This window comes from Hipposideros armiger, unplaced genomic scaffold (assembly GCF_001890085.2).
Source record: "Hipposideros armiger isolate ML-2016 unplaced genomic scaffold, ASM189008v1 scaffold_431, whole genome shotgun sequence".
NCBI lineage: Eukaryota > Metazoa > Chordata > Mammalia > Chiroptera > Hipposideridae > Hipposideros > Hipposideros armiger.
The window spans coordinates 679499-689336 of record NW_017731781.1 but is presented as its reverse complement, the minus strand read 5'-3'; the positions used below and the strand labels follow the sequence as shown (position 1 = coordinate 689336).

General features: G+C 49.9%; 3 protein-coding genes across 7 annotated transcripts in view; all 3 read left to right on the top strand.

Annotated features, from left to right (window-relative positions):
• Positions 1-2276, top strand: part of ALOX12 (arachidonate 12-lipoxygenase, 12S type) — a 26457-nt gene extending 24181 nt beyond the window's left edge. The window contains exons 11-13 of the mRNA XM_019664804.1: positions 1095-1196; positions 1319-1489; positions 1845-2276. Coding sequence (XP_019520349.1) covers positions 1095-1196; positions 1319-1489; positions 1845-2024 — 453 coding nt within the window. The 3' untranslated portion in view covers positions 2025-2276. The remainder of the gene's footprint in view (positions 1-1094; positions 1197-1318; positions 1490-1844) is intronic.
• A 1938-nt stretch (positions 2277-4214) lies between these two features.
• RNASEK (ribonuclease K) lies at positions 4215-6199 on the top strand. The gene is made up of 3 exons (XM_019665027.1): positions 4215-4624; positions 5311-5387; positions 5802-6199. Exons 1-3 carry the CDS (start codon positions 4382-4384, stop codon positions 5941-5943), a joined length of 462 nt encoding a protein of 153 aa, XP_019520572.1. The 5' UTR covers positions 4215-4381; the 3' UTR covers positions 5944-6199.
• A 196-nt stretch (positions 6200-6395) lies between these two features.
• On the top strand, positions 6396-9211 carry BACC1 (BPTF associated chromatin complex component 1). 5 transcript variants are annotated; one of them, XM_019665023.1, is made up of 6 exons: positions 6396-6532; positions 6715-6809; positions 7408-7509; positions 8180-8370; positions 8587-8691; positions 8939-9211. In XM_019665023.1, the coding sequence occupies exons 1-6, from the start codon at positions 6512-6514 to the stop codon at positions 8941-8943; spliced, it is 519 nt and encodes a 172-aa protein (XP_019520568.1). In that variant the 5' UTR covers positions 6396-6511; the 3' UTR covers positions 8944-9211. The 5 variants fall into 5 exon arrangements, with proteins under 5 accessions (XP_019520568.1, XP_019520566.1, XP_019520571.1 ...); XM_019665021.1 differs by having other exon boundaries at positions 8935-9211; XM_019665026.1 differs by lacking the exon at positions 7408-7509.
• The last annotated feature ends 627 nt before the right edge of the window (positions 9212-9838 follow it).

Below are 9838 nucleotides of genomic sequence, written 5' to 3'. Positions count from 1 at the left end.
TAAAAAAAAAAAAAAAAATAGCCTGAGATTAGCAGTCAGAAACCCAAGTACAAGGTCAGCTTCTGCCTTTTCCCAATTATGTGTCCTGACAAGCAGTTTAATCTCTCTGGTCTTTGATTTTTAAAACAAAATTTTTATTTTTTATTTTTAAAATTAGTTTCAGGAGTACAACACAGTGCAATAGTTATACTTTTTACGCCTCAAAGTGACAACCCACTTCCCCCAATCCACTGCCCCACTCTCCCCCACCCCCCGATTTTTTTTTTTAATTTATAAAAGGGGAGTTATTGTATTTGTTCCACTTAACTGACAGGATTACTGGGTCTCTGAGTCCCCGCCTCGACTGTAAAACGAGTAGTCTAAGATAACCTTTGTGGAAAGCATCTCTTGGCTGTGACACTAGAAATCCACGACTTCTCTTATTCCTCACCTCATAACAGGCACTTGTAATTCCCTGTGTAAGAATAGGAGGAAGCAGTCCTATATTCTTAACCACATTTTAAGGTATAAGATATTTAATCACTTGACCTTTTCAGTCCCTAAACCTTCCATACCGACAATAACTACCATTTACTGAGCACTTGTTACATAACAGGTGATTTTGATACATTATCTCACTTATAAGGTAGGTATCATCCACATTTTACAGGTGAAGAAATTGAGGTTCAGAGAGGGTTAAGTAATTGGCCTAAGGTAAATAAACTATATTGTTTGAGCCTGAATTGAAGCTTATGTCTGATGTAAATACTGGGGGTGCCAAAAAAATTTATACAAGTGGACACTTTGGTTAATGTTGCTCAAGCAGTAGTTCGCCATAATCAGAAGTGTCTGGACGCTGATGGTAACCACTTTGAGCACCTCTTGTAACTGCAGAAGTCAAACGTGACTTGTATTCACCTTTTGTTATTGGTATATATTGAGTATTACAATTTTAATACAGTTTTCCTTTCTTAAAATGTGTGTACATTTTCCCCTGTATATTTGAATAAATGAACAACCACCCATCAATTCCAAAATACAGACATCCCAAGACATCAGCTTCTATTTCTCTCCTCTCATGCTGCAGCCTCTAAATCCTATTCCTTTCCTGCCCAGGTTTCCCTGTCTCTTTCCAGTCCCAGAATCAACTCTGCCATTTCCTCACCATGTGTGTCTTCACATGCACTGCCCAGCATGGGGCCATCAACCAGGGCCAGGTATGGACAGCTGAAAGCCCAGGTCCCTGAAGGCAAGTGTATGAACTTTGGGATGCCCAAGGGAAAGGCAGGGGTTCAAACCCTAAGTACAAGGATCCTAGGGTTGTACTTTCTTCCCCCAGCTGGACTGGTATGCCTGGGTCCCTAATGCCCCATGCACAATGCGGATGCCCCCACCCACCACCAAGGAAGACGTGACAATGGCCACAGTGATGGGCTCACTACCTGATGTCCAACAGGCCTGTCTTCAAATGACCATCACATGGCATCTGGGTCGACGCCAGCCAGATATGGTAAAGGAGGACTCTGGGGAAAGGGAAATGACAGCTGGAAGGCAAACATCAGAGTGAGGCGTTAGGCTCTAGGTCAGCGGTTCTCAACCTGTGGGTCGCGACCCCTTTGGGGGGTCAAACGACCCTTTCACAGGGGTCACCCAAGACCATCAGAAAACAAAGTTATTTACATTATGATTCATAACAGTAGCAAAATTACAGTTATAGAGTAACAACGAAAATAATTTTATGGTTGGGGGTCACCACAACATGAGGAACCGTATTAAGGGGTCGCGGCATTAGGAAGGTTGAGAAACGCTGCTCTAGGTGCTTCCGCCTTCAGACTAGAAACTGACTATCCTTTGTTCTTTCTTAGGTGCCTCTCGGGCATCACAAAGAAAAGTATTTCTCTAGTGACAAGGCCAAGGCTGTACTAAACCAATTCCAAACAGATCTGGAAGACCTGGAAAGGGAAATTACAGCCCGGAATGAGCAACTTGACCTGCCCTATGAGTACTTGAAGCCAAGCCACATAGAGAACAGTGTCACTATCTGAGCTCAAAGGTACCCCCACGTGGAAAACTTCAGATCAGCTCTACGAATGACATTTCCATCTTGAATTTCATGGTTTCCTAAGTCTCTGCTGCTAGTGCTCTATTTCCTCCCCCAACTAAATCTCCTACATCAGTATCCCACTAGTCCAGGGGGGCAGCAAGCCTTTTCTGTAAAAGGTCAGATAATAAAAATGTTAAGCTTTGTAGGCCACACCATCTCTGTCACAACTACTCGACTCTCCCATTGTAGTGAAAAGCAGCCACAGACAATATGAAAATGAATAAGTATGACTGTGTTCCAATAAAATTTTATTCATGGATAATGAAACTTCATGTGTCACAAAATATTCTTTTGGTTTAATCAACCATGTAAAAATTAAAAACAAAATTTAAAAAAAAACAAACCCCCCCCCCCCCCTGTACTTGGCTATAGGGATGTGCACAGGCTACAGGCTGAATTTGGCCCTTAGTGGCAGCACCTGCACAAGGTACCCTGCTCTAGCCTGAGGCACTGACCCTACTTGCAAACATCCAGAGAATGCTTTCAGGGGTGGGTGCGGAAGATTTCTTGGAGAAATGAACTATGTCAACTAATTCTCCTTTCCCAGGAGCTAGACTTCACGTTTGGTGGCCAACTTAAAAATTCCTGACTGTTCTCTGAAAACTTTCCCTCCATTCCTGTTTCTCCTAGTCTCACATATACCCCCAAACTTCCTGGAATAAGACAGTTTCTCCTAGGGCAGAATAAAAACCTTTGCCCAGGGGCAGCCGAGTGGCTCAGCAGTTTAAGAGCTCGCTTGAGAGCGCCAGCTCTGAGCAGCAGGGCTGCGGTTCGGATCCCACACTGAGGGCCAGTGACGCAGGCCCTCTACAGCTAAGATGAAGAACAACAGCTCGGCCTGGAACTAGGCTGCTGTGAGCTACATGAGTGGCCGGCAGCCGGTGTGAGCTGCCGGGAGCCACTGTGAGCTGCTGGAAGCCGCTGTGAGTGGCCGACCAATGACCGGCGACCGATTGCCTCACCCGGGAAGAGCACAATGATCATACCAACATGGGCCAGTGAAGCGAAGTCCTCCACAACTAGACTGAAGAACAAAAAAGGACAGCAACTTGTCTGTTCCCCTCCCCCAATTCCCCAGCACTGTTCCCCTCCCCCCAATTACCCAATAAAATCTTAAAAAAAAAAACCTTGCCCACAAATGATTTCCTTCCCCAAACAGTCTCAAATAAAAGAGATATGAAATTAATCTCTCAAGGCCACTTTCCCAGCCCCTTTAGTATTCTGGGGTCTCTATGTGTTTCCCAGTTTCCAAGTTCTCTTTCACAACCCTTTTAGAACAGTATGCAGAAAATAAATGGAAAATACCACAAAGTTATGGTAACCACTGACAGTGTTTCTTTGTCTAGTTCTGGGGTCTTGGGATCAAAATGAGCCCTCTCAATTATGCACAACAAGCTCAGTGCAAAACTGTTCTTTAAACACCCTTATTTCCCCGAATAATTATTACAAATCTATCTCTCATCAGTGAAGTATAAAAACTTTTTCTTTGGAGGGAGTGATCTATTCATATTTTTAAAATCTTGTACCTTACCTTATTCAAAGGGCCTATAATCCGTTTCTTTAATTTACAGCAGTGACATTTTTGTGTATTACTCCTTTCTCCAGTACATTTAGCAGGACCACTCACCTTCACAACTTGCTCAGAATCTGCTTTCCCTAGACTTTACCTAACGCCTCTATTTTTCCTGTATTTGGCATCCAAAACAATTAATATTTGGTAACAAAAAGTTACTTAAGTATTCCCAATGCCAAGAGCCCTCCGCAATTTTAAAGCGTTCTAGCCACAATAGCACACTTGGCCTCAGGAAGGGTCTCCTATCTCCTTTTATTGCTTCACAATATCTATTAAAGGTAGGGATAAGCAGAGAGGAAATGCAGGCGTTCTCTCTCGGTGTAAATCTGTCTCACCATTTCCCCATCACAGGATACCACCTGAAACTACGGTATCTGAGGGGAAAATCAGATAGTTCCAATCCTCTACTCCTAAAAGCCCATCGCCAAGGTTACCAGGAGCTCCGCAAGATCTAGGCTCTTTTCCAACCACTAGCTACCGCCTGGTTCCTCGTCACGTGATCTGCCAAAATTAGTCATGTGATATACCGGCTTTTCCCATTCTAACCTGGAGAGGGGGAGCCAAGAAGCCGGAGGCCATTGCTTCTGCAATACTGGTGTCCCAGCTACACGGATCAACAAAAGACTCATGAGAGGGTTCTCTGGTTTCAGACACTGCCTTTTCCTGCCGAAGTCTCTATAGAAGCCGGAGTCGCCCAGCGTTCTCCGCTTGGCGCCCCCGGCACGATGGTTGGGTCTGGAGGTCACGCCCCCTCGGCCTCCTTCGGGTCTTTCTGTCTTCCGCGGCGCGAGCCCCTGACTCAAGCTCGCTTTTCTCTGTACGGCGCATCCCGGGCTTACTCTCACCGCCTTTCCACTCGGCCCATAGCTAAACCATTCCTGACTCCCTTCATGGCGTCGCTTCTGTGCTGTGGGCCCAAGCTGGCCGCCTGCGGCATCGTCCTCAGCGCTTGGGGAGTGATCATGTTGGTGAGGGGACTGGCTGGCGAGAACCAGAGAGGGCCTCATGGGCCCCGGGGTTGGAGGGCTGGAAGGCGAACGGACTCCAGGCCTTAGGAAGCATCGGGCAGGCTGGAGGGGGTGGTAGATTAGCCGCTGGAGAATGAGACAGAACTGAGATTGAGAAATGGGGAACTGGAGCGGGACGGGTAGTGGGGGGAGGGAGTTGGAGCTTGGAATGGGAGCCCGGGCTGGTAAATTTGGAGACTCCTCATGGTAAAAGGGAGAAGAGCTGGGTTTTTGAGAGATGCTTGAACCAAATGGGAGGGCCCAAGAGGAAAGGGAGTGCTTGTTCCTGAAATGGCTAGCTGGGGTCTTGTTTCCCCAGGACTCTACCCGCCCCACTCCAGGAAGAAATATGAAGGAGCCTCGATTTTTCCTGACCCCTTTTGCCCTGTCCCGTGATAATGACGCCTCTGGCGAGGAGGATAATCTGGGTTCCTGACTATTCCTGCCCTTGCCCCAGCCAAGTTCTCTCTATGTCACCACCTCACGCCCTGTTCCGTATGACTGAGTTTGAATTCAGCAACAGCCATGCAAGCTCATTCTTGCAATTCCCAAACCCAGATGTTGTGGCAACATTAGAAGTGGCAGGAGTTTAGGGAGTGACCAGGTCAGGTGCCTGAGGTCAAAACCCACCCATTCCCTTTTTTCAGGTAATGCTCGGAATCTTTTTCAACGTCCATTCTGCTGTGCTAATTGAGGACGTTCCCTTCACGGAGAAAGATTTTGAGTAAGTTGTCAGGTGGCAGAGGGGGCAGGTGGGAGGTGGCTTAGCCTATGGTCAGAATTATGGGCGGGGAATTGCTGGAAGCTTGATGTTTGGGGCCCAGAAGCCTGGAAACTGGGTGCGTGCTGAGAACTGCTCTCTTTAGCATAGTTGGGATAGGTCATGGGAGTCGGACCTCAGTGGCCATCCTAAACCCACCACTTCAGATGTGGCATCTTTAAATATTTTACTTCTCTGTGCCTCCTTCCACCTCTGCAAAGTGGATGCTATAAAAGAACTCACCCCATAGGGTGAGAAACTTGAATAAGATAATACACATAAAAGCGCTTGGAATGATATCTGGCACATAGTAAGTGCTCAGTAAATGTTGGCTGCTGTTAATGTTTCTGACACTTCTCTGCCTAATCCAACCCCTAGGAATGGTCCCCAGAACATATACAACCTTTACGAGCAAGTCAGCTACAACTGCTTCATCGCTGCGAGCCTTTACCTCCTCCTCGGAGGCTTCTCTTTCTGCCAAGTTCGGCTCAATAAGCGCAAGGAATATATGGTGCGCTAGAGCACAGTCGTGTTTACCCTCTTCAGCCCCCTCCTCTATTTAAAGGTTCTCCTCACCCTCTCATGATCCCCCATTCTGGTGCCCTCTACGGGACTCGGTTTTCCTGGAGAGAGATTTAATCCCTGTTCTCCCATCTCTGGTGCCCGACCCCAGTGGAGGGAGGCTGGGACTGACCGTCATCTGTTCCTCCAGCCCCTTTTTCGCTTTGTCCCGTACCACAATAAAGAGAAACTGCCCTCTGAATCCTTGTGTCTGTGCTTGGCTTGTGGGGGGTGGCTTTTGGGGCTGGAGGAGATAGGCCCCCAAGTAGGCAATTTCGACCCCTCAACCGCGACGGAAGTGGAGTGAAGCCCGGCCGGAAGTGAGGCGGTGTATCCACTCCTTCCCTCAGTGCGCCGAGGCGGCCTAAGTAACTACGGTGGTGGCGCTGCGAATTTGAGCAAATCAGCTGCGGGGAGGGGCGGGACTTCCTGCGCGGGTTGGAGCGGTTCGACCCGCCAGCTTTCCCGTCCCGGCTCGGTGGTGGCGGCGGCGGCGGCGGCGTCTCCCTGCGGAGGCGCGCGGGGCCATGACGTCAGCATCCACAAAGGTTCGACCTCCCTGGCGGATAGCGCTCCCTGGCGGCCACGGGAAGGCGGGGACCCCCAGTTGGCTCCGGGCTCTTCCGCCCGGGACGCGAAGCGGGGAGCTGGAGGCGAGCCTGGGGTGGGGCTAGGGGCTCACGGCGGAACGGCGCGGGGGTGTGCCCCGGTAATGCTGTCCCGCCCCCAGGTCGGAGAGATCTTCTCCGCGGCTGGTGCCGCCTTCACGAAGCTCGGGGAGCTGACGATGCAGCTGCATCCCGTGGCCGACTCTTCCCCCGCCGGGTACGTGAGCCCGAACTGGGACGTGGACGCTGAGAGCGGACGCTTAGACTCGATCATTGACACGGACACTCGCTAGCGCAGGGACAGATGTTAATTTTAGTTTGCCTTTGTGCCTGACACAGCGCAGAGGTGTTAATAAATGATTGTTGAATGAATGACAGATAAAACCACAGACTGAGGCTCGTAACCCGGACTCATTTTTACAGCTCTGCCGTGCTGTGAACCGCAGACCATAAGACCACCACCACTACCCACCCACCCCAAATCTTGTGGAATTCCCTCAGACTGCTGCAGACTGTGTTCAGGTCTTCAGTTTGTAGACCCCTACATGTCGAATTGGCTTCAGTGGACTGCTTACAGCAGCTGTTTCACGTTGATGGGGAAGAGGTTTTCTTATAAGGTGGTGGTGGTTGCAATATCATAATGTGGTTGGGGGTCCTCGGGGTTCCCACGGAGTCTTAAGAACTTTTTTTTAAGGAGAACCTCTGTGGATCCATGGGAGGGACCCCAGATTTTGAGGGGAGGAGGCTGGTTGCTGTGGCTGGCTCCACACCCCTCCTCCTCCCACTTTCGCTATTCCCCTCTCCCCTTCTGACAGTGCCAAGTGGACGGAAACGGAGATAGAGATGCTGAGGGCTGCTGTGAAGCGATTTGGGGACGATCTTAATCACATCAGCTGTGTCATCAAGGAACGGACTGTGTGAGGGAGGGTTGGCTGTGGAGAAAGGGGGCGGGGGGGTGGGCAACTGTCTTCCTCCGTAACCATTGTTCCAGCTTCCTCAGAACTCCCTTCCAGCTCAACATCTTTTCTACGTTGTTGCTAATTTTGTTACCATCCTCTTGAAAGATAAAAGAATTGTCATAGTTGGTCAGAAGTTACTAAAATGCTTTGGTAATCAGGACCTTCCAAGAATTTGATTCTAGGTTGCCCAGGCTACCCAGTAATTGAATTTGGTAATGGGAGTTGCCTGGTTATTTATACAGATCTGTTGAGACTTTACGACTGTAATGTTTCCAGGGATATTGTGATTCTGAACTGGTTGATCAGAATCTACCTGTAGATCACCAAGGCGAATCAGGTAGCCTTCCACATCCATACATCTCTCCCAGATGAGAATTAGGAAATGGGCCCTTCCCACTACTCAGTTCAGGGAATCCATTCTTCAAACTCCACCTGCCCTAAGTGAGTGAAAAGCTTCAGGAATATGAGAACCCTACCAAAGGGTTAGGGTCCTAACTTGGACTCTTACCCAGGTTCTGAAGGGGCTCCACAGTATTCCTTCAGGGTGGCCCATTACCCGCATCCCTCCCCTCCCTTCTTCCCGCATCCTCTCTGATGACTCCCTTCCTAACCTGCTCTCTCTTTTCAGGGCTCAGATAAAGGCCACCGTGAAGCGCAAGGTATATGAAGACTCTGGTATCCCCCTTCCAGCTGAGTCACCCAAGAAAGGGCCCAAGAAGGTGACATCTGGTGTCTTGTCGCCTCCTCCAGCTGCCCCTCCACCAAGCAGCTCCAGTGTCCCTGAGGCTGGGGGTCCCCCCATAAAGAAACAAAAGGCTGGTGAGGGCTGTGGAGTTGCTGCTTTGGGGTTAAATGTCCCATCTGAGGTTCAGTGAGAGAATTGGGCTTGAGTTAAAGAAAGACAAATCTACCTTCCTCTCCCAGTGAAGGTTCGCAGAGAGTGGCTGGGGTAGGGGAGGGAGGGCGAGCTTGAAACTTGGGGAAGCCGGGGTGGCAGTCAGGGAACCTAGAGCCTAGCTTATGCCCCCCTCCCAGATGTGACACTCAGTGCTCTGAACGACTCGGACGCCAACAGTGACCTGGTGGATATTGAAGGGCTAGGAGAAACTCCTCCAGCCAAGAAACTCAACTTCGACCAGGGTAGGAGTCCTCCTCCTCCTACAACCAGCTGAAGGGGTGGGGGAGGAAGTACTCACTTGGATGGTAGGGGAAGGTCTCAGCAGGAGCCTCCTCCCTTGTACAGGGGCTTTGGAAGAGAAGGTTCACTCATACACAATGCAGGGGGTTGCGTCAGTAAGGAGCCTGGCATTGGGGAGGCAGGAATTGTCTTGGAAGCATACTTGGGGCTCGCGCCATCTCGGCCCATTTTACTTTCTGTTCCAGACAGCCTGACCCTGGATTCTGGCCTTCTCATGACCTCTGCTGATTTTCCTCTGCTCTCTCGCTGAGCCTTCCACCTCTGACCCCTCTCTCTGTTCACCCTGGAACTGTGGATCGCCTGGGACTCTGAGCAAGGCCTGCATGAGAGAGGGTCGAAAGGCTGTTAGGGCTGCCCACCTTGCTGTTCCAGTATAAGCATCTGCCTCCAACCCCTTTAATCCCTTTTGAGCTGATGGACTTTTTTATACAGAAAACAATAAAGATCTCCCTGTCAGCTTGGTGCCTTCGTTTAACATTATTGGAGTGCAAGGGGCCCTCTCTCCTTAGCCCCTCAGGGGCTCAGCCCCCCCTTGGCAGCTCTCACCACTCTGCCTGGAGCAGCTCAGCCAATATTGGCAGACTCTCTTCCCAGTGCCAATATTTCTGTGCTGCTAGAGCCAGGGGAGCTGGGTGTGGGCAACAAAGACTCTACTTTGCTCTCTGGAGGCAGAACTTACTCCCAGGGTCTCTGGCAGTCAGTATTCCTGAGACTTCCCTGGGAATTTTAAATTTCCAGTGCTTTCATACCTCCCTCTTCACCTCCCCCTGCAACCCCCAACTTTGCATGAAGGCCCCAGATGTTTTTTATGTCACTTTTCCAGGGTAGCCTCCGGGGCCAAGCCTCAGCGGTGCCTCCCCCACCCTCGCTCTAACACCACAGTGTGGTTTGGACGTGGCCACAGTGCCGTACAAACCACAGTGTGCTGCTGGGGCGGGAGCAGGACTGGGGTGGGTGGAGAGGAAGGGAGCACAAGACAGTGCTGGGAAGTCCCCTACAACCAAGAGTAGGGATATAGAGAAGGCATAAAAGGCAAAAATGGCCCCCAAATGGTTGGGGAAAACAAGAAACCAGAGTTAGGAGCTGAGC